The sequence below is a fragment of the Myiozetetes cayanensis genome, unplaced genomic scaffold, assembly GCF_022539395.1.
Source record: "Myiozetetes cayanensis isolate MyiCay16 unplaced genomic scaffold, myiCay2020 scf22, whole genome shotgun sequence".
Lineage (NCBI taxonomy): Eukaryota > Metazoa > Chordata > Aves > Passeriformes > Tyrannidae > Myiozetetes > Myiozetetes cayanensis.
In genome coordinates, this window is record NW_026087434.1 from 4630859 (window position 1) to 4655049 (window position 24191).

Consider the following 24191-nt stretch of genomic DNA (forward strand, 5'->3'; position numbering starts at 1 on the left):
ATTTGCTGCCCTCCCTCTCTTTTCGGAGACTGTAGAAATCCACCTGCAAAATGGCATCTTTCTGGCACCTCTAAGAATTAAGCTATATGCAAATTTCAGCAGCTAGAATAACCTGCTGTTAATTAAATCCATGATATATATATGGAATGGAGATGAACTGTATTTTTCACCATTTGCTTCAATCGTAAAAGCCCCTATTATACAAGTTAATATTCACTATATTCTGAAAAAAACAACTGCATACAGTACAACGTACAATAAATATCTCCACTAATTCTAGGTTTAAAACTGTGCTTAGTTTGATGTGCTTTTATTACTACTCTGACCCGTTTTCCCCAGAACTACTCACTTGATAAAATACTTGATTCCATCAGCTGTATAAGCCTCTTCCCATCCATAAGGCAGACCTAAGAGGAGATAAAGAAATAAGATGTCTCTCTAAGCTCAAGTGACACACAGTACAGTTCTGAGATAGTGAAAGTTAGAACACTGTAATTTCAAACCATGTCATAAGGAGATTATAAATGCCTACTACTTTTGCAACAGTTAATAATGTAAACAATACAATTTAACAAATATTTGCTGTGCTATAAACCATTTTATGATATTTTTATTATTAGAATGATGAGTAATACTTTCAGTAGGGTACTATACTGTATTCCTTTAAAAATTAAATTTTCCTATCAAATCTTTACCTTTTTAATGACTATTTGTGCAAAACCAATTTTCTGTAGGGCTTGAAAAGTGCTGGAGAAAGAAGCATCAGTCAATGTGTAAAAATGCTCCTGCTTTTGGGATACTGTACTGTAAAGTATATAAAGTGCAAGGTCCTGAAAAAAAATCGCTTTTTTTGGAGACCAGAAATATATATATATATATATATATATATATATATATATAAAATTTAAACACGCGAGAAAAATTGCTCTGGAGGAGTTTTGCTTTGCAAGTCACCTCGAAATGTGAGTGCCTTAGGAGTTAAACTATTTTTGTTCCAGCCCAAGTGTATCTCAAAGACCAGCTCATTAGAACCATCTGTGAGGCTGCTTTAGATGGGAAGCTTTGATTTGGGGAATGTGCTGGACCGCACGCACCATATGAGCTCTGGGAGCTGCTTCCCACCGAGGGCTGCCCGAAGTGCTCACACACACACACATAGAGATTTTTTAAGATTTCTTTTCAAAGGCTCGTTTGCTTCTGTTGTCACCCCTTTATCTCTAGTGGGTCTTTATTTCTTAAAAATCTGGATGAGGGTAACCTCGGTTCTCCAAGAGACACTTGGCAGACTGAAGCAGGTACAAACCGTCTGAGCAGGAATTATTCCCTGTAGGCATCAAGGGAAGAGCACCAAGGAACCAGAACTCCAGAATTCAGGAAGGGAACTTGAGAGGTCGGGGTAAGAACAGCACCATGATTATTGAGTGCAGCTTGAAAAAGCCCATTGGGTTAATATTCTTCCTCTCACTTTTACCCCATTAGTCACTTGTCTCAGGCTTCTTCTCATTTTCAGTTTAGAACAGATCTACACAATCTGTTCCTCAAAACATGCCACCTACTACCTTGCAGAGAGAATAATCCACAGCCACTTCCCTTTAAACACAAGGTACCTGCTGTGGAGCAGTTTTCAGGCTCTGACTCCATTGTGAAGGAAGGAAGAAAAGGATGTTTCAAGTTATAAATATGCTAGACATGATCACTAGTTCTTCCTTCCTCTCCCATGAAAGACAGGACCTTTATTCAACATGGATATTTTCTGATGATTTAAATGGCAATAGGATTCATCCTTCAATTGCTTCCATCTGCCCTGGCCTTTCCTCGTTCCTGCCTGCAACATGCACATCCAAAATAAATGACAATGGATTTGCTCAATTATGAATAAAAGCTCAGCATCTGCTCTGTGCTCACATGGATCCCCTACATCACCTCTTTCATTCATCAGTGATAATTACACTTTTTTCACTAGTGATCTGATTAAAATGGTGTCTTTTTTTTTTCCCCCTTCTAAATGAAGAACAGCACGTAGGTAGCAATGGTAACTGAGGTTCTGTATTCTTCCCTTAACCACTGAAGACAAATGCTTTTTAAAAACACTGAATACATTTGTCACCTAGAAATGGAACTCTGGAGCTATCTCCACAGCTTTATTTGCCTTTTTGACTTTATATGCATTAGATTGTATATCCTGTCTCTTCTTTGCTTCAAGGTTCCACTGTATCTGTAGGTTTTTTAATGCTTTGATTTGCCACATTTTTACTCTCCACTAGTTTTTCACTGCTGTTCCCTTTACTCCTTTCCTTCCCTTTCAGATTTGTACTTCTATTTCTTGTATTTCCCATGGTAGCCAGGAGGCTCTCATGTTTTGCATCCTATTTCCCCTGACATCATCTCCACTTCCTTCAAGCTCGTTTTCTCCATGAATCATTCATAAGTTGTTCTACTTCCTCGTGCTCTATTTTTTCACACCCTCCAGGGTCAAATTTGTTGTCTGTCCCAGGACCTGCTTTGAAAGACTGCTGAGCTCTCACCTGGAGTAAATGGGAGGTAAAGGAGCTGAAAAAGTCAGAAATACAGTCTGAAAGATACAGGGTTTAGCCCACATAAACTCCAGCAATCTCAGATTTCCTGCATATTTATAATTTCTTGTGTGAACTGCCACAGTCTTTGATGAATCCTCATAAATAATAAATCTCGGCTGCAGTTGTCTGCATAGATCATCCTGAAAGATTACAGATTTACAGTATTTAAAAACTAGTTCTTTTCAGCAGAAAATACAAGGCTCCTTGCTATTCAAATATTTGTGATTATTTACCTTCTGGAAGGTAAAGCTGCAAAAGCAATTGTGCATGCAAAAGGAAGAACAATCTCCTGGGAGAGTGCACTTCAGCCAAAACACATTGTAAAGTACCAGCATTTTGTTCTGAGTATATGCATTTAATTAGGGTTAGTGCAAAAAAAAAAAAAAAAAAGGAAAAAAAGAAAAAAAAGTCTATAGTTCTATGTGAAAAAAGACCAACAAGAAACCAGTTGCTGTTGTTTGTGCCCCAGCACTGCTGCAGCTGGTCCCAGAGAGCCAGGCAGGATCCCTGGTGACTGCTTCCCTCCTTCCCTGCGAGATGCCTGCTGGGATAACCACTGCTGGAAAGCCACCATTATATAAAGCTGAAAGGAAATGAAGCCCTCGGGCAAACAGAGTCCTCCTGATCCTTGGTAAGTGCGGAGCTCACGGATCTTTAGCACTTCCCTGGGTTAACAGCACAAACAAACTGCACCAGCACTGGCACTGGCTGGGTTGCAGGAAGAAAGATGAGCATCAGCCCAAATGATAAACTTCCACGAAGTGATAGTTATTAAAAGCTGTGCCTCCCCAAGGTAGAATGTGTGTCCTCTCCCCCCATAACAGCTGCACACAGCATGAGCAAAGTGTGTCTCTAAAGGAGAAAGGGGAAAGTACAGATATTAGGAAAAAGCCTCATTTTCCCGGGTTATCAGTTATCAAACCTATAAACTAAGCAGTAATGCAGCTGAGTGGGGCTTTTTTCCTCCATAAGTTAGTTAAAAATTATTACAGCAAAAGGTATGTGGAGATCAGCAGATGAAGCCAGTAAAGCAGATACCAGAGCAGAATATTCAGTCGACTCAAAGCTGCAGTTATTTCCCTAACACAGAAACACTGCAGTCCAAATACCTTCCATTTTGCTTATTTTCTGATAAAATTACTCAAAGGAAATGAGAGATTTAGAGACTGTAGTAAGAATTGTTCAAAAAATAAAAATAAAATGCACTGTGCACTAGGATTCTATCTAGATTTGGCCTATTTAGATGCTTCAAGATAAGTATGTCCTTAAGTGCTTTATTTTGGCCTTGAGACCAGACTTTAAAACCCTCCTTCCATTACAAGCAGGCACCAAACACCAGTGGTGAATTTGGAAGCAGTGCTTAGGGACAGCTGCCTACCAGCAGTGCAAACCTCACCCTAAACACTCTTTTGTGAAGCACAAACTAATTTCCAGCATCGTGCACAGCTCTGTTATCCACCATTAAAAGGATGTCTGGCTGCAATTCCTTTCCTGTTAGGGGCAAACAGCCTCGTGGCTGTACCTGGAATTAATATCAAGTATCAAGCTTAAGGGATGTAATGTCCATCTGGAATTCAAAAGCCATATTGTGCAAATATTCTGTTTCACAGTGAACCATTCTGTGACCAACAACAGAAGTAAGGATGTCTTTTTTACATATCCTTTGACCTTTTACAACTTTTTCAGCTGTACATACCTTTTTAATGTACAAGAGTATGGGCTAGCTCATACCCTTTATTTATCTCCTTGTGATTTATTTATATTTAATATTAGAGTCTCAAAACTGATGAGTTTTTTTTAAAAAACAGGAAATACCTGCTAAAAGGATTTCTGATATCCAAGATGTGCTACAGGATATTAAACCCAGTTTTCACTGTCACTTCATAAATATGGGTTTGAATTCTGATCTCTTTTTCAATAGCCACCCATTTCAGCTCTTATCAACACTTAAAACCTTCCTCATGTGGCCTCAATAATGCAGCAAAATTTGTTAGTGAAGATCTGCAATGCCTGTGGCTCTTCCCTTTTGAGCTTTCTGGGCAAAGCAAAGGGAATGCAAAGCTGAAGGTCTGACTGGGTGGTTCTAAAGTTATCTGGTCTTGGACTCCAGAGTGCTACTGGAATATGGGAATATCCCAGATAAGAGACCACAGGTATCACATGATGTGAGAGCAGCAGAGGAACTTCTCTGTGATTTATTTACTTTGACACAGCTAAAGCAAAAATTTGTGGAGAAATATCCACCCTTGTTTGTTGAGCGTGTTCAGTGGGGTGCTGGCAAAAAAAATGGCCTTTTGTTTTTTGGAGGCTATCAATAATATAAACTGTATTTTTTTGCTTATTTGGGAATTAAATATGAACAATCAGATTCAGAAAAACAGCTTTCAGAAGTGAGTATGCACTTCTGGCATTTGCTTGTTTGTCACTTTAGACCATTTCAAGTGCTCTTCCCAAAACCAATGTGTTTCCTTTCATGAATAATACTCTGCTAAGGGGACATTCCATTCCTTTCTTTCACATATCAAATTCCATTTTAAAGAAATTGCTTTTTTCCTTTTGTTGTTGGTAATTTAATAAAACAAAGATGGAGTCAGTAGTCTTCAAGTGGAGACATCTGGGAAATACTAGCAACTGAAATTTATGTTAATTTAGAGTATGGCTGGCAGATTGGCTTGTCTCCCTTCAGTCCTGTTCCTAGAAACCATGCTTCAGGAAAAATATTTGTCTTACTTTGGATGTTCAGGGCGTGGTGAAAGATGAGTTTGTGTATTCCCACTGCCTCTAAATCATAATAGATTGACCCATCTATGTTGGCAAACTCATTAATCTCTTATTAAAACAATTACAAATCAAGTTACAATACAGAATGAGTTATTAAATAGTTTGCTTCCCATGCTGAAGGATTATATGATCAACTTTTAGATCTTTTGGTAATTTTGAAATTACAAACCGTTATAAATGTCTTTCTTCTAATACTTGTTTGTGAATAGCTTGGTTGGTACAGTTAATTAGAAACAGTTTGGACACAACAGCAATTGAAATATATGAACAATGACCAGTCAACTGACTGATTTAAGGAAATAAGAATGACCTCAAACAGTGCATGTGATCAGACATTAATACAGGAATATTCCTCTCCTACTTAACAAGGGAATTCCACATTTAGAACAAACTCTGCTCAGTGTGTGCATTTAAATTCTTCAGAAATGAGTGAGAGCCACATTATCTGAGCAATGAGGTTGCTGCTACGTGGCTTCAAGAAGGATAATTACCTTTAAAATTGTACCTTTTCAGAAGCTGAATATTGGAAATGCAACAAGAAAAACCCAAACTACGTATTTTTCAAACAAAGACTAATTTCCTCCAGGTCTGTAGGTTCCAAGCAATTCAGACAGTTATTAAGATGAGAAGCAAACAGAGGAACTGATGCCCATTTTTACCTGTGCAGGAGGTCGGGAGTCAAAGCACAGGTGATGTCATCACCTTTCAGGAAAAAGTAATGAATTAACAACTTGCACAGAAAAAAACAAGCTTATTTCAATGTGCTTCTAATAAAATCAGTATGTACCACATTTGGCTTCCAAGGCCTTTCCACACACCACACATTTGATAGTCAGATGTTCAAACAACTGGTTTTGAGGAGGACAAGATACCATGAAGCAATATGTCCCTCACCATTATTGTTATTTTAGTTATTTATTTATTTAGTCAGTAGGTCAAGAGAGCATCAGCCCTCAAAAGTGAGGGATAGTGAAAGCAGGGACGAGTTTCAGACCACCTCATTCTGACCAAACACTGGATTTTGCATAATCTACTGGCTCTTATTATTTGCTTATAAAAATGCTCTTAACACCCTGATTATCTGTCAATTATTTTTGTATTTTTCACCTACACTGCTTCTTTCTCAAATGTACTGCCTGTCCAGTGAAAATGCAAAAGAATGTAGTGACCAGCTACCCCCAGATTATTTTGCTTACTGTGGTTAAGAATCTGTGGATAAGGTGGAGGCAACACAGAAAAATCAGAGAGCTGCAGAATGCAGCAATCTACCAATTCACAGAGAAGGCTGCTAAGAAAAAAAAAATCCTAGCAGTCCTTATCCTCCAGTGGCTCCCATCTGCCTTTAGTTTGCCAACTCTAAGATGTTTTGTTTTATTTCAGTGTTAAAGGCTGCAATAACAGAGTCTCAATTAGTGACACAGCCAGAGAAATGCAGCACCCGGGGATCACAGAGTGCTCCCTGGTAAGGTCTTAAAAATGGTAAAAGCACATTTTTTTCAGTCTTGTCCAGCTTTTAAAAAATATTCCTTTCTAGGAATTCATTGCAGGCTTTTTCTTTTACAGTCTCCCACTGCTGACTGTTAACATGCCATTGTCTATTTGGGATTAGTCAAGAACACATTATTGCTTCCATTGCTGACTGAATACACACTGCAAGTTCCAAAGTAATTTTGGATGAATATTTGCATAAGTGAAATTGAAATTCATTTTGTTTATACCTGTGAATCTCAACCTGCTGAAGAGAAGACAGAAAACACATTATCAATCCTCAAATTAGAGAAACAGCCCATCACTGGGGAATTCTACACCAATGCCATTAGGCTAAAAACACAGTTAAGATCACAGAAGTAAGTACTCTCTTGAGAACATTCTTGTTCTCAATTGGTACAATCCACTTTCAGATGATTAAAAAGAATCTGGAATAACACATTCTTATTCCAGGAATACAAGGCTCTGCACACAGGGCTTTCACAACCAGCTCTAGGTAACAGCCTGGAATAACCGTGTGGCCCAGCTCTAAACTGTTTCTTTTTTCCTCAGTTTCCCTCCTTTCTTGCTGCCCTCATCCCTCTGTTCCAGAACTCAGCCATCTCCTCCTTCCCTTACTGGATCAACTCCTCTTGTCACCATCTATTGTGTGATCCACCCACTTCCATCACTGTCATCTCACATTGCTCACTGACGCATGTGATCGTTAAATAGAAGTTTAATTAGAAAGCATTCATTGGTAACAAATTAAAATGACTGGCTAAAATTAGAATTGAGCAGAAATTGTCTGAGATTTAAAAAGCAATAGTATTACATGATAGGCCTTTCTTGCTAAGTAATATCTTACTTTTTTGCACTGATGATGAAATTAAAACTGCTCAGGGGGCTGGAATGAACCACCTACAATTGAGAGACAGAACCACTCTCTGCTGAGCTCATTTCACGAGTAAGTACAGACCAAAGTAATACTTTTTCCTTTTGCAGAAAAATTGTAAAAATACATCAATTCAAGATATCCTTTTAGCCTGATACAAAAAAGCCTGCAGTTACACCTAAGTTAAAGAAGGGGTCTACTTACAGGAAGATATGATTTTAAAGCCAACATATTTTAATAGTAATGCTTAGAGTTCCTAAAATCTAGGATAGATGCATTTCGTTTTTTGTTATAAATCTGAAAGGAAACAAAAAAATGCACAGTGTGCCTCAATTTAGCAACCTGGATTTTACCTGAACTGTAAAGGTGACATTTACAGGTCAAGGTAAAATTGTGTTATCAAACACAATACCCAGAGCAATCAGTAATGCAAGGTAAAAATCCCCATCCCATTGCCAGTTAATGATCCATATGCCTCATGCCATGAGGTAACAGATCCAGTATGAGCCATACACACATTTTTTTGTACCTCTTTTAGATCTCCTTCATGAGCACCAAGCAATTATGTTTTCCTCTTGCAAAATTCTCCTTGAAATACACTTTCAAAAACCTTCCCCTCTCCTTCTTGGCAATCAACTTTCTCTGTACTTCTTCCCATTTAAATTATCACACTTGTGCACCATACATGTCTAAGGAACTCTGCTGGCCCTCAGCTTCTCACTCCTACCTACTGAAGGAGAAGTGAAAAAATGTGACAACTGCAGGAGCTGACAGCAAATCCTCCCAGCCCTCCGAGACAAGACGAGCCCTGATAGCTCCAGCACACACTGAATTCCCAACAAAGGTCTGCTCATCCCCCCCTCCCCTTGTCAGCTGCAATCCAGATCTCTCAGGATGCTCGTAGTTGTGAAGCCAAAGAAAATTAACTCAGCATTAGCTGCCAAAAGCAAACACTTCTTTGGTTCAGCTCCACACTGTCGGGTTGGGTTATTTGTTGAGACCTGAAATCCAGAGGCAGGTGCTCCCTGAGGGGGGTGTGGACACACAGAGCCATGGAGAGACATGGGGGTACCCACCTCTCCCCATCACCAGCTAAATCTGAACTGGGCTTGTGAGTCAAAAAAGAGGGATGTCAGCCCTGAGCTTGGGACTGAGAGCTCAAGGTCCAATTCCCATCTTACCACCTGCATGTTTTCTGAGTTTCAGACACTGATCTGGGACTGAGACCAATCCCTGTCTCACCTGTGCCTCTCCTCTGACTTGTGAGCAACTTGAGTCTCCACGCTGTGGAATTCCAAAGTTTCTTTCCTCCTCCTTCATGTCAAAACCCAATACTACAATGAAGGTTTAATACACTGAAATGCTAAGCATTATGTCAACAGAAATTAATAGAAAGACAATTTAGGAAGTATTTACCATCCAGTAAAATTGTTGATTCTGGAGAGTTATTACTTCAGTCTCCATAGTTACCAAGAGCAAGTACAACTTGTAGGGGAAAAGGCAAAAAGTAAAATAATTTTTGCATAGAGGGGTCACACTATGAACTAAACAAGTCTGTAGACTTTTAAAGGTCTGCTTTTTAATGAAGTTGTCCTTAAGAGACGCTGAAAATTATCCTAATGAGACTGCAGTAATCTTGTTAGGTCATCTACATTGTAAGATATTATTATATCACTTGTTTTTCATTATTAAAATGTTTTGATTTGAAAGTCAGGACAGACAGTGCCTATTCACAAGCTGACTCATCTTTTCTCATTAAAGGTAAGTGAATGGAGAGAGAATAATTTGCTTTTCTAGCAGCAACAACAGAGTTCTGAAATCTAGGTCACCTTAAAGAACTGTCTCAAAACACAAGCTTTAGACATTGAATTGTGGTTTTCCTTGCTGTGGAACATGGGGAATAACATGCATATCCAGTTACCAATAAATCAGCATGCAACTCCTTCATAATTGATACTCTAAATATATTTTCTGATTTGATCAGGCTATAAAATTATTCCATCCTTATTAGTGTCATCTTTTATCTACTTTCTCTGCTTGCACGTAATTACTGTAACGTTCTGATTCTTGGACATCAAATTAAACAAGCAGGGTCTGATTCCTGGGCCCTGTAACAACATCTACAAGTAAGACCAGTTGGGTGAAAACAAAGCCATTCCTCACACACATTCAACAAAGTGTGGGTCTGGTCCAAGGAAGGAGGGTTCAGGGATAATTCAGGATTTAAAACCCATCGGTAAACAGACATTTCCTTGAAATGCCATTGAAAAACAGGATTAGAATTTTGTAGGAGCTCGACTAACTGGATCAAATGTTTGAAATAAATAGGGTGCAAGCGAACAAAGACAACAGCAAAGTGTTGTATGTGAGGTGTGGATGATGAGCTGCACAGAAGGAAGAGGGTACACCCAGCTGCCTTTGGTTCTGGGGCACAGGAAAGCCCCAACTTCCCACAAACCAGCAACATGAAGCTACTGGGGCAGGGGAACACCAATCTGCTGTATTTTAAAGCAAACAAGCTTATTCCATTTCTTTCTCCCACAGCAAGGTCCCAACTGCAGAATTCAACACAACTTGGATGAATTGGAGAGGAGTCAGAGAAATACAAGGGTGAGGAAGAAAGGGAAGGGTAAGGAAAACAAATCAGCTAACTGGTATTATTTATTTGGGGAACAGAAAACAGAGGGGAGACACTACATGGCCTTCAAACATGTTAAAAGCTGCCACAAAGAGGAAGGTAGTGGGGTGTTTTCAATAACTCCAGGGGTCAAGACAAGTAGTAATGAGCTTTAACTGCAACAAAGAGGATTTAGGCCAAAGGGAAAGGTTTCCTAATGGCAAGGATAATTAAGGATGGGAATAGTTCGCCCACAGAGGCTGTGGGATTTACTAGACAAATACCTGTTTGGATTAATGGAGATATAATTCATGTTGCTGGAGGCACATGGATGCACTACCTGACTGCTGGAGGTCCTTTCCAGCCAAATCTTCTCTGATTCCTTGGTGGCAAAGTACTGAGCACTACTTTTACAAACTTTTGTGTGATTTACATTACATGCAGACAGCTCTTCTGCTTCCCATTTGCAAGGCATTTTTATGTCTTGTGTTCACAGAAGTAATACATTTTAATTTTATCATGTACCAAAAATCTCTTCTTGTCTCCTTCTAAGCCTTTCTTGTAAACCCAAGTCAATTCTGGACACAGAAACAGGGTTTAGATTATGGTTTTTAGGCTTATTATGCAGCATCTGAAGTCACATCCCAATAATAAAACTAAAGCCAAACAAGACAACAAACCCACAGCCAAAGGTGAAAATGCACAAGGTTTTGGGTCGGCTTTCTCTTTTTCCCTTCCTAAAAAACTATTCAACACTGATTTGGTTTCACTGATGTAACTTATTTCCATAACATTATAGGCACTGCTTTAAAGTACAGGCATGCACATAAGTATTACAGTTTCAGCAGTGTTGATGCTACAGCTCAGCATTCTCACTTCTTTCTTTTTTTTTTTTTTTTGAGTCAGGGATCACTACCCAACCTCAAAAACTCTCATAGATTATCATAATAAATCTTGTAATTGAGAAGAGTATAAAAGTGTCCAGGTTCTGCAGGCAAGCTGTAAATTGGTCATGAGAGTTCTGCGGTTCAGTGGCTGATGACAGAACTGAGCCTGGAAACCACAGCTGTAATTCTAAATTGCTCTGAAATATGTGGATGGCTGTGCATTAAAAAATTAATGTGGATCAAGCACACAACACTGAAACATTGCATCAAACATATAGTAACACAGAACTGCAATTAAAAAAAGGCAACAGACCCATTGTCAGATAATTATCTGTCTCTGTTCTCCAGTCTGGGCTTCTTTGTAAGTCATTCCCTTTCCTCAGGAAGATTTCCAGAAGGTAAAGGTACCACCCAACGTATTTTTCTTTTACATGTCAACTCAGGTAAGTCTCAACAGCAAAAAGTTCATTGAATAACTTAATGTTATTACTTCTGACAACAATGAAATTACCTTCCCATTAAGTATTTTTGTTTTGAGGAAAAAATCTCCAAACTTCAGGGACTTGCTAAACTGCGCAATTTTTCTTTGGATAAAACAGTTGATAAATTCTCTTTTGGGAAAACTCACCTGTTTTGTTGTTGTTGTTGATCAAAGTTTCAAAGGAATAATGCATTTTAATTTCACCAAAAGTAATATTTTCTAATGAAGGTACTGTCTCAGAAAGTGTTTAATTGACAAACAAAAGCTTTTTATCTTTAAAGCATGCAGCACTGATTTCAATTCTTTTGCTAGCAAAACACTATTAAAAAGGGAGCTGTATAGCTGTGTTCAGGATATACACTGTATAATTTAATAGGTCTCTTCTATTTCTGATTTCAGTAATTCACTGAAATATTTATGGCCTTGCCAGAACAATGAATACACAGAGTTATGTCCTTAGTTATCATTAGGCTGCTCCTTCCCAAGCAGCAATTCCAGTAAGAAAGAAAAGGCACAGTTCTAGTTTATTAGCTGAAAGAATGTCAAAGGTATTCCCTCCCAATGCAAGACTCATCCCCACAAATTGGATCTTGCAGGAAATAATTTTCTCTCTCTAATACTAAAAATACAAGAAGGCAAAGCAACATGAGTTTCAGCAAACCTGAGCAATCAGCCAGCACTCCTGGGCTCAGCAGAAGACCCGTATTTTGATATTCAGCCTCTGCAAATGCATCTTTAATATCACCGACCCAGTAATAGGAGTCAAGTTAACCAGGACACGCCTGTCCATGCTACAGTTACATCTGGATTCTGATGTACAGGCATAAAAAAAGGGGATGGGGAACAGCCCATGTTTACATGTCAGTTTAATAGAAATTCTCCTGATGAACTACAGCCAGTGACCTGTGCCAAGTTACAGCACTGTTGTGTCCATAAGATACGAGGGTCAAGAACAAAATAGCAATAATGTGTATGGCATTATTCTGTTGTAATAAACACCAGGCCTGCAATAAATAAACACAAGAAATGGGAATACTTAGCAGTATTGGCTCTTCTCAAAATAGCAAAATTGTTATTTGTGAAGATTTGCCTGCACTGCCTTATAACTTAGCTCCACTCACACTGTCGAAAGAACAGGAAGGGATAACTGAAATGTCCCTGACTATGGAATGGTTTTGGCAGTTGAACATAATACAGTTGAAAAAACCCTGAACCAAAGAAACTGCTAAAATTCTATATTTCAGTTTTTTATGCCTGAGATGTAAGACTTTGTGGCCAAGAATCAAAAGCAATTTAACTACCAAGAGACCAAGCCCTAACTGAGCCGAGCACCAGCAGATCCCACTGCCTTCTTTTTATCTAGTCAGCGTCCAAGGAAAACGAATACAAAAACTGGGCAACTGAACTTCTGCCAGGAGGGTCTTGGACATCAAATGCACAGTGACAATTGTGACCAGCAAGATCAATATGAGCCAGGTAAGCAGGAGTTTTGGAATCTATATGAATTTGGAGATCATGGCAGTGAAATTCAGCGTGATCGCCGTGTGTCAGATCCCAGGCTGACGACAGATTAAAGGAACATGATGGGATGAAACAGTTCAGGATGCACTGCTTGAGTTCCTGCCGACTGGAGAAGCAGGCTCCATAGCATCTCATGGATACAGATGGCTGGGATTATATCAACAGGAGCGAGATTGTATTTTTGGATGGAAGTTTCAGAGGCAGAGTGAGGAAATTAGCAGCCAAAATACTTGAAAGCGGCGTTAAACCAGTGCCCATTTCAAAATGCCGATTGCCTGCTATTTTATGGGGAGATAAGTATGTTCCAGGGTTAATCAGATTTTGCCCATTACCAGCATCAAGTGTATTTTCTTTTCTAATTTTGTAATAGAAAAGAGGAAAATGCTTTCTCTATTCTTTTTAGCCTGATTTGCACCATATGGTCTACTAAGTGCAGGCAGCAACTACTTTTAAATGCTGCAGTTCTTCCACTGAGGCATTATTACCCTTTGTATGATGAAAGTAATTTTATGTCTTCAGGAGATCCTTGCATTCTGCAAAGCAGAATGGCCTCTCAAGGCTTAGTTTCTAAAAATACCTTACAGCCTTTAAAGAAGATGAAGAATGAATCTTTCAAGGGATGAGCCTGATTATTCTGTTTATTGCTTTGTTATTTGCATTTCAGGATCTTGAGGATCCTGCAGTAGTAAGCATTGGAAAATGAGCTGTTGGTTTTGTGGGTTTTTTTTGGTTGTTTTTTTTTTTCCCCAAGAGTCCTCACTTGAAGAATTGCCAAACTGCCTTCACAGAGCTGTCATTCAGCCTGCAAAGCTGAAAACTGATCTGCAGCACTATCACCAGGCAATATGCACTTGAAGATTTTCAGGAATACACTGAACTTCTTCAAGCTTCTTCCCTCAGGCAAAATGTCTTGCTATTACAGAAGAAGGGGATGGTTCGTGGGGTTAATTCATAAATATGTCATTTTGACCTGGTTGTCAAGGATGATCTTTAACAAAGGATGCAGTTTTTCTCTGGAAGAAAGCTCCACAACCTTGTCTTGGCACACAGACTTAGTTTCAGATGTATTGTAAATGAATCGAAGAGGTATTTTGGTTGGGGCTCCTTTCCTTCATATTGCAGAAAATGAAGCAAAAAATGAAGGAGAAGTTCTTTTCAGAAGGCAAAATACATCACAATGGCTTCCCAGCCAGACATTCTCATCCACTGAGCAACATCAAAAATATTAGCTCCAATTCTCTAAGAATTCAATAACAAATTGTTATGTTGGGGACATCTTTCTGGAAAAAAGGAAAACTTTCAGTCTGCGGTGCAATGTCTTTGTTATTTTTTTTTTGTCTTTGATATCTGATATTTATGAAACGCTACATCCACAAGAGCCCCCTTTTTATGACAGCCCATCTGCAAGAAAACTTTAGATCACATGGGGAACAGTGAGTGAGAAGCTGGCACAGAGGACTGCAGACAGAATGCTATCAGATAGTTACTTTGCCTTAACTACTTCTTTTTTTTGAGGGAAAGAGTGAAAGCAAGAGAGGTTTAAAGCTTTAATCTCATACCCAAGCTCGTCAGAGCCTAAAATCTATCTGTAATACTCTCCAAATCAGAATGAACTCAGAAAGATGACGTTCAATCTTTAAATCCTTCTCTGCAGACCTATTTTTAATTCTCAGGTTCAGAAAATGGATCCCTGCTGTGGCTCCAGAGCTTTCTAACATGTATCCTACCTATTATGTTTGACACAACCACATGTTAGAATTCAGTTGCATTTAGAACTAAGAGTTTTCCTTGCACAGTTTCCTGTGTAGGGTGATAAAACCAACTCAGTGTGACAGAAATACCATTGTCACTAGTGGAAAATCAATTGTCTCCTCTCCTGGTCACTGTTATTTTTTTTCTCTTCTACCAGTAACTCTTAATTACAATATTCTGGAAACTTCTGAATAAATTTTAGCTTCTCATTTTGCTTTCTTTGGACTAGAGTGATGTAACAAATAAATGCCTCACAAATAATGTCAAATAAAACATTTTTCATATCTTGAAACATTTTTTCAAACACAGTTCTTCAGTCCCCTTCTAAATTAATTCTGAAACTATGTAAGATATTCAAATCTTTGATACAATAATTATTGACAACCATAATTAACCACCTTTCCCAAACCTCCTGTGGTTTGTACCAGGCCATTTCTTTTTTTTCTTTTTTTAATCCATCCATTTAAGATGGATTAGAACTGACATGTCTGCTCAAATGTGATCAAAATACACAATCATTTGGATGATCTGAACCAGGGATCCTACAATAAGCCATAGCTGTTTCTTAGTTTTCCAGCTGATGTAGCTTATTACTCAACTCGCATGAATTATCATCATTTTTACCAGTGGGAACAGCTTCCTGTTAATGACCTGAGGATATACATGGATATCTCCAAATGGAACTGCTGGCTACATTCACTCCCTACAGCAACAACATCTTAATGAAGACACTTTGATACATGTTAATGCAAATCTAGCAGAGAAACAAGTTGTAAATATTCCAGTATGAAGAAAAAGAGCATTAAAGTAACGAAATTCTGCAAGTTTTACATGATTCTGGTAATCTTCATATTCCTCACTTTAGCATTAATTTTCTGCTTCAAGTTTTTCAGGGAGAAATGTACTCTGGAATAACTTTATATTCTAATTCTAGTTTGATTAAGATGCATATTGAACTGACACTGAACCTGCACTATCCTCCGGTTCTATGAATGATTTATTCTGCCAGTTCCCATCCAATTTAGCATCAAATTATCCATCTTCTTTGGCTAATGAACTGATACCAGATTTCAAAGCACACAAAGATGCACACACTCACTCACAATCTACTTCCAAAATGGCACGGACAGACTTGGCAAGGTCTCTGGCTTCTGCTGCAAGAGCTGCGGTGGCGGCAGGTCCGACCCTTCCCAGCCGTGCAAGAAGTGCTTTAGTGGACAGTGTTGCTCTCCTGTCACTAAGAGAACAAACAATAGTCAGTGTTTCTTTAGAAGATGATCAAGGAAACTGCTGCTTTTGATACAGTAACCCCGTGTTTCCAGGTTGGTTTTGGTCTCACTGCATGAACAAAACCCACTGATGCTACCAAAGCCACGGGTTTGTCTCAGCAGCAGCTCCGTGTGTACAACAAAGGGATTTGGAAAGCTCAGTTCAAATCACAGTCACGGCTTAAAGGGCAGCATCAAGAACCCAGGGGGTGCCAGGAAAGGAACCTACTTTAATGGAATTATTGTATTAGCATTTAAGAAGGGACACTGCTTTATAGGACCCAGTTCTTATCTTTGGGGCTGTCACTGAGTCAGTTTGTCACCTTGGCATTGTGTTTGATACTTAATCCATTTACTAAAATAACCTCTATAAACTTTATAAAACAGACAATATCACTGTTGTGCAGTGCCAATGGGAAGTGCTTTTCATTGACTATCTGCAGTATCATCATTGGTCTGAGCCTCTATATTTTTTTTTTAAATAATGTTCCAGCTCACTTCCCTTAAATACATTTGATTTCCTCAACAGCTTTACTGAAAAACATCACAGGACAGAGACCAAACAACTTTACTGTTACCAAAATATTAATGGAACACTATCTGGGATAAATAAGTTACAATCATGTCAATATTCTGAAGGACAAAAGGCTGCTGAAATCTGTTTAAATATTCATAGGCAATATGCCCAGGATCTTCAATAAGATCAACTTCTTTTACAAGAAAAGTAATAAAATGTAAATGGATATGCATGTTATCAATTTATTTATATGCTACTGAATTCATCATGATGCAAAATCACTTAGGCAATTCTCAAAAAAAAATTAAAAAATTATACCCACTGTTAAGGTTCATTGCATTTTAACTAATCCTGAGTACATTATAATTACTTCATGGAAACATCCAGACAACCATAGCTATGTAATTACTAACTGTTTTAATTTAATTCAGAGGTTTTTAATGAAGCTGTATCCTGAAAGCCTAATTTATAATTCATGTCATTCCCTCTCCTCCAATAAAATGACACTCAGAACTATACAGTAAAAATATAAGGAAAAAAATAGCTACAAGAGAGTATTTGGAGACTTGGGAACAATAGTAGGGTTTTCAATATTAACATTGCCATTTCATTACCTTAAAACTGTTGAGGAAGTAGAGTTATCTGAAAGTATTTCATGCACAACCTGTTGGCCACAGTCAAGAAGTTAACAGTTTAGAGATGGACACAGTCAAAAAGTTAATATCTTAAAATTTAATGGTCTATTTGGGTGTGGGTAATTTGATTTGCAATTAAAGTGTCTAGTTTCTCCCAGCTAGAAGTGTGAAAGTATAAACCAAAACATTATATTTACTTAATTTAAAGGGGTTATAACAACATTGCTTTTATTGTTGTTTCATAACATTCATAAGTATTATCAAATATCAGTTTTTCTGCCTTTTGCTTCTTAGGAATTTCACAGAAATTGATATAGTTTGTGAAAAAAAAAAGTGAAAAATAAGTTTTAATATGATCATTTCCATTTGTTTAATACAGCAAAACAAAGATTAAGTAAACTCCTGGATGGATCTGTACACTTGTTGACCATCCTTTCTAGCAACGAAAGGATCCCTGCAAACTAGTTCATAGGCAGTCTACTATGCTTATTGTTCAGAAACAAGGACACAAAAAACTTTTCCAAATAAAATATTGCCAGAAATGAAAGGCAAAGTTACCTCTACAAATTGTAGCAACTTTTCAGTAGCCACCTCAAAGGTCTTCCTTGCTGATTCTGATTTCCTCAGCTGGCAGTCAAGCACCGTAACTCTCTTTCTCAAGTCTTGAATGTTATCCTGGGAAAGGTATTTTAAGGCTTTTATTCTAATAATTTCCTCCCATGGCTCAAACAGATACATGGTGTGAACTGAAAGGGATGCTTGAAATTCTATGAAATGCTTAACACACTCTTTCCTACATTTCTGGAAAACATGTCACTGCTCCTGAGGCAGGAATGCCTGACCTGCTGGCAAAACAGCTCCAAACTGCAACAGACTTTGGCAAATGATATAAAGGTAAATTAAAACTGGAAGATAATAACATTGATAGGGCTGAAAATGAAGGAAGTTTTAACTGATTTATGAGTGGATCAAAAATCTAACCTGATGGTGAGAGCATCTGTCAGCAGCGGGGCATAACCAGCCAGTATGTGAACAAACTCAGTCCTCCAGTTTGCAGCCACACATCCTTTGGCCAGCACAATAATTATGGCCCAGCCTGGAGGAAATTACCCCCTGGGATTTCTCTGCATGCACTTGTGTAACCTATTGATCAGTGTTATGTATCCCTCCCTCCTTCGGCTGTGGGGAAAGTGAGCCCTGTCAGATCAAGTCCCGGAGGCTCCAGGTTTCAGGCTGAGCCCCTGTTTGTGTGAGAGGAGCACGAGGAAAGCCTTCACATGGGCATGTTTGTTCAGCTGAGCTGTCTGCTGAATGGGGCACCTGAAAAGATCTCTCCAAAATTAAGAAAATGTCACTATAACTAAAAACAAACTTGTACATCGCACTGTAGGTGGTCATTCTGAAAGCCCACTACCTACTCCCAAACTCTCACAAGAAATCACCATAACCCAATTATTGCCTTTACTTGAAGCAAGTAAGTACAGATATTTGTTTGTATGCATTGTACAAAGCAGCAGAATCAGCATCACCCTCAATGTCAGGGAACCTGTTGAATTCAAACACCTTTCTTTGCTACTCTCACTGTCCACTCTTGGAGAAGGAGCTGGTGAGGGACCTCGCTCTTTCATACCAGAGAGAGTATCCTATAGAGTTTGGTACCTACTTGATACTGAAATGTAGAGACTTAAATCTCAACACAGGTATTCGAGTACTCAACCAGAATTTCAGGAATTCAAACTAGTATCTCCAGAACAAATCTCTAGGAGAGCAACCCACACCCTCTGAATTTCTTAAAATGTTACTATTTATACCAGTCCTAGAAAACAAACATTGCTTCAAAAACACTTGACACAAAAAATGGGGCATCTCACCCAGATGTTCAGAAAGAAGAACTTCCAGGGCATGAACTCACAATTAAATGAGAGGAATCCCTTTCCAACAGCCACAGGGACTTGCTGTGTTGTTCTCTGCAAGCTTGGTTACCAAACAGCTTGGGTTTATCTTTTAATGCCTTGTAATATTGAATTAATTCTAATGATGAAATAAGGCAACATTTCAGTAGGTTTTCTTCATCAAGTCATATTCACATCCATTTCTCATGAGAAAAGTAAGGTAACCACACAATTGCCAACCTACTTGCTCTTCTACTGTCAGCAGAAAATGGGTCTGCCATTATTGGGAAAAACATAAAAGTGCCTCAAACATTTTCTTCCTTGGCATATTCTTAAGTGCCTCACTGGACATGAAGTGAGTTTAAAATACAAGGCTCAATTATAAAGAATTTTTTTTTTTTTGCAAGATTAGTAGCATTTAAGTGATTATCTTGATTAAACCTAAATTTACTTAAGGAACAGGACTGGACTTTAGATTGTTGTTATTTGCCTACCAGAAACATAAACATGAAGGCCATTCTTACATGAATACAAAGGCAGATGTGTAGCTTTTAAAGACAATATATCTGCAGCTCAGAAAGTACTCCGTGCTTTAATGCTTGAGATGTGCCACTCTGACCTATGACCCACATATGCCTGCAGCTCCTGTTTTTCCAGCCCAAAGATATCTGGATAAAGGAAGACTCGTACACTCCACATCACCCCTTTCACCACGCATCCTCCCAGTTATTGAATAATACAAGACAAACAGTGACCTACTTTAAGCAAAGCAGATGAAAAGAAAATGAAAACAAGACACACGACAACAGCAAGGAAACCATGGCAACCATGACAGGCGACGGCTTTGCTTACTTTATTTTGGCCGGAGTGATCGGCGAGCTGAGCCTTCAGCTCTCCAATTTCAGCCTCCAGCAGGCGAATCACTTCTTCATAGTCCATCTCCATGCCCCGCGCCTGCCTCTGGGCGGCCTCGGCGAGATGGATCCGGCTGCGCAGGGCTCTGGTCTCCTCCACGGCTGCCTTGGCTTCCTGCAGGTTACACAGTCCCACTGAAGGGTTACAGCTCCACTGAACAGTTACAGCTCCATTGAACAGTTACAACCCCAGCTCACAAAGAAGAACAGGCTGAACTCACAAGCGCCGCGGTTGATGTCAGGGCTACCTGTCAGCGTTTACGCTTGGATGGTTCAGTTGATAGTTTTTAAGTGAAGGGACGTGCGAGCTAAACCCACGTATTTACTGAGACAGAATTTGCCTGATAAATTAAATAATGAGAGTTATAATTACTGTAAATGGAACGGAATGAAAGGTTTTATAGAAATGCACCAGGTGCTGTTCATCTGCCCCCTCACTTCCATACTAAAAAAGTACCTTACTGAGATATTACTTCCTTTTATTATTATTATTGCCTGAATTCACACTCCAGTGAGTATCCTCCAAGGTGTATATCACCCAGGCATATCCTTGGTTTTCCACTCCAGTCAGAGCTCACACATCATAGAGATGGACTCTTAATTCAAGTATTCTCAAAATCATTTGCTTTTTTAAAATTTATTTTTCTGCCTTGTTCCTGCTCCTATATCTTTATCTTGTATTATCACAGAAGAGTGTAAAATAAAATGTATATATAAGTAATGTATGGAAAACAGAAAAGCAGAAACTGTTAGCTTTTAATGCAGCTAACGTAATCCTTAAATGCAAAATCTCATTTTGAGAAAGATACTACTCAGCTCATTTCACGTCTGAATATTAATTCAAGTTAATTTTGATTTGTAAATTTAGAAAGTCAGACTAAAGGTCTGGACAACAGATGAGTTTATACACTAGGAATAAAACAAACAAACTGCTCATAAAAAATGTAGACATACAGGCTCACTGGCACCAAAACCAATAAACCTTTTTTCCCCCTTAGCTTTTAATTAATCTGTGAGAAAAGTAACTTTATATCAATTTTCTGAAGAATTAATGTTCCAAGCTTTAAACACACAAACGCACAGAGGCTTTTTTGTACAAATTCCTCAGTTAAGGACACTTAGGTGAATATCCTATTTCTAGTCCACCTATTATATCTTATTATTATAACTATATCCTGGTTGGGAATGGAACTAGAGGGAAAACAGGTGGGGGAAGAGGGTCACTGTTTCTGAAAAACCTAAATGACCAAATCTCCTATTTTTGTGGAAGGAATGGCATATAATATTTAAGAGGTGCCATAATAGAAATGTCTGGAGAGGTCAGTCAAGCTTACAAATGCAGATTTAATTCTTTCCTAACGTAGAAGGTTTTGCTCTGTGCAATCTGTCCTTCAAGTCATGTTTTCCTGTACTTTGTCATAATGTTTCTTCTGTAAAATGATCTACTAATCTCAGCTCCAGATGACTTTTGACCTGCACGCTGTTAGCCTGAATGAGCAATATAGTTCAGGCCATAGGTCAGCTCATCTCAGTGACATAAATACAGGACATAATTTTCCTCATATTTGCAAGGGTCTGCCATAAAATACCACTGTGCACCCCAGCCTCTTAGAAAATACAGAAGTAGAGGTGATCCCACATGTAGAACAGCAGCATCAGCAGTGAATACAGGTGACATTTGTGGTGTATAATTTCAAGGTTTCTGTTACAGAGCACAAGCAATAAGAGATCTGTTTAAATGACCTTTAATTTGACAGCAGGTAGAATGAATTTTTTTTTTTCCTTTTGAAAGCCTAAAGCATGAAATGAGCCTCTTCTACACTTATTCACCTCCACCTGGAGACACAGGCTATTCCAAAGGTTATTGCTCCATGTCTGCCTGTGTATTTGGTGACTTGGTTTCACAGTTGTCTGCTTGCAGCGCTACGAGCAGCGCAAGGGTCATTACTGAAAGCACACTAGAACAAATCCACCCCTCCTTAAAGCTGCTCAAAGCAGTTCTTTTTCCTAGAAACAATTCAGAGAGCACAGGGACTTCTTAGAAGTTATGAATCTATACAAGCAGAGGTCAAAATTACTGCCTCTGTAGAGGGCACTTTTTTGCCACTCTAAGAAACAATATGACTGGAGAGTAAGAAGAGCTGGGCCCTGCTGATACAGAGTTGTGAGCCTTCAGCAACAAAGCTATCCTTCAGAAACAGGTTGGAGGTGGTTAAAAAACCCTCTTGGAGACAAAAGGGAAAAGATGCTCTGATGTTAAGTTTGACTAATATAAATGAATACAAAGCCTTGACAAAGGGTGGCATCTTAAAAACCCCCACACAGGAATTATTTAAATAAACTGACACCAGGAAAGTGAAGGGAAAATTGCTATAATGAAAAGGGAGGTCTTAGTTTTGAAATAAGACCTCCTTGAGATAAAGGTTTAATCTCCTATAATCCAGAATTGCCTTTACTCCTCCATTGTTTTTTTTCAGAAACTCAGTTGTTGAATATTAATTTCTCTGTAATAGCAGACTGAGTATGACCAGATTTCAACAGTGAGAGACCTAAAGGAATAATTAACAAACAATGGCTTCTTACATTACAATGAAACAATTACACACACTACAACTGAATTAGTAAAATTTTCTGACAAACCAGAGCTGTTTTCTGGAGCAGGGAGGCACAGAGGGAAAGGATACCACCAGGTTTCCTTGTCCTCTCGTTACTGGAGCTGGCACTGGGGGTTCTGTGCAGGTAAGGGGCCCCCAGCAGTGAAGAACAGATGGGTAACACCACAATTCAGCAATGTTTGCTCCTGTCCCACTCAACTGTTGTGTGCCAGAAGTGTTCCAGGCCAGGTTGGAAGGGGTTCTGAACAACCTGGTCTCGTGGAAGATGTCCCTGCCCACGGCAGGGGGTGGAACAAGATGGTCTTTAAGGCTCCTTCCAACCCAAGCCATTCTGTGATTCTAAGACACAGCAGAAAAAGGATCTGCAGCTGCTAATATTGCATTTATATAAATGCCTGTTGGGACCATTTTTCCTGATCTGGTACAAAGCCACTTCAACCAATAAGAAACTGAAAGTTGGAGGAGAGAAACCAAACCCTTGCAAAGTTTCAAGGTACAGTTTTCTTCCTGTGCCAGGTTCTATTTCTGCCTTGGATAAATCTAAGTGTCTAGAGAAGGTTTTATCCATGTAATACTCCAGCCACCACAAACACTGGAACTAAAATATTCTTTTAAACGATGTGAAAATTCTAGTTGCAATTTGATTATATTTAGTCATTAATTTTACAAACACTGTATGCTGAAAAGTTAATGAGATGAAAATAAACCAAATACTTCTTTCAGGCAGGGTGAAATAAATTACAAAAAGAGCAGCCATTCAAAGCCCCTCTTTTCCCCTTCGATAAAATGAATAGAACAGCAAATCTCAGCCCTATGAACAATGAGTCCAGCAGTTTGGGATATCACAAACAGCATCTTTACAACCTTTCTCATTTACTAAGTTTAGCTGAGGTGCTTCAGCTGACAATAGCTATGGAAAAAGCTGCAGTACAGAAGAGATCATTCAGGTTGATATGACCCAGGACTTTCAGGCAGCACAGGATACAGTCAAACTCCTCCAGGACGACAAAAGACATTACAGAGTCTACATTCATGCTGTTGACAAGACTTCAGGGGCTCAAAAGCACCTCTCTGTGTTTTGTGCCAATTTCACCCCAATTTCAAATTAAAAAATATCAATTCACGTATTTTAGTTGTCACACATCAGTATTAGAAAATAATTACTACCTCATTTCAAATTTAGCAATAATTCTAATCCTAAGAGCTCATCCCTCCTGTTAGGTACTGATTCAAACACTGTTTAATGAACTGGTACTAACAAAACATGTTCATTAACCAGAATATTTGTACCCCTGTCTTAATTAAGCTGTAATCTCTGCAATTCACAATTAGTAGACAGCAAAAATACCACAAAAGATACTCCCATATATGAC

General features: G+C 38.7%; 1 protein-coding gene across 5 annotated transcripts in view; it reads right to left on the reverse strand.

The window, feature by feature from the left end:
- STXBP4 (syntaxin binding protein 4) overlaps positions 1-24191 on the reverse strand; it is a 66618-nt gene that overhangs the window by 15762 nt on the left and 26665 nt on the right. For 3 of the 5 annotated variants that reach the window (XM_050319495.1, XM_050319494.1, XM_050319493.1), the window contains 5 exons: positions 20142-20318; positions 17956-18072; positions 17377-17426; positions 16081-16214; positions 350-407 (listed from right to left, as the gene is read on the reverse strand). In XM_050319495.1, coding sequence (XP_050175452.1) covers positions 350-407; positions 16081-16214; positions 17377-17426; positions 17956-18072; positions 20142-20318 — 536 coding nt within the window. Of the gene's footprint in view, positions 1-349; positions 408-16076; positions 16215-17376; positions 17427-17955; positions 18073-20141; positions 20319-24191 lie in introns of those variants that run through there. The other 2 variants (XM_050319496.1, XM_050319497.1) reach the window with 2 other exon arrangements.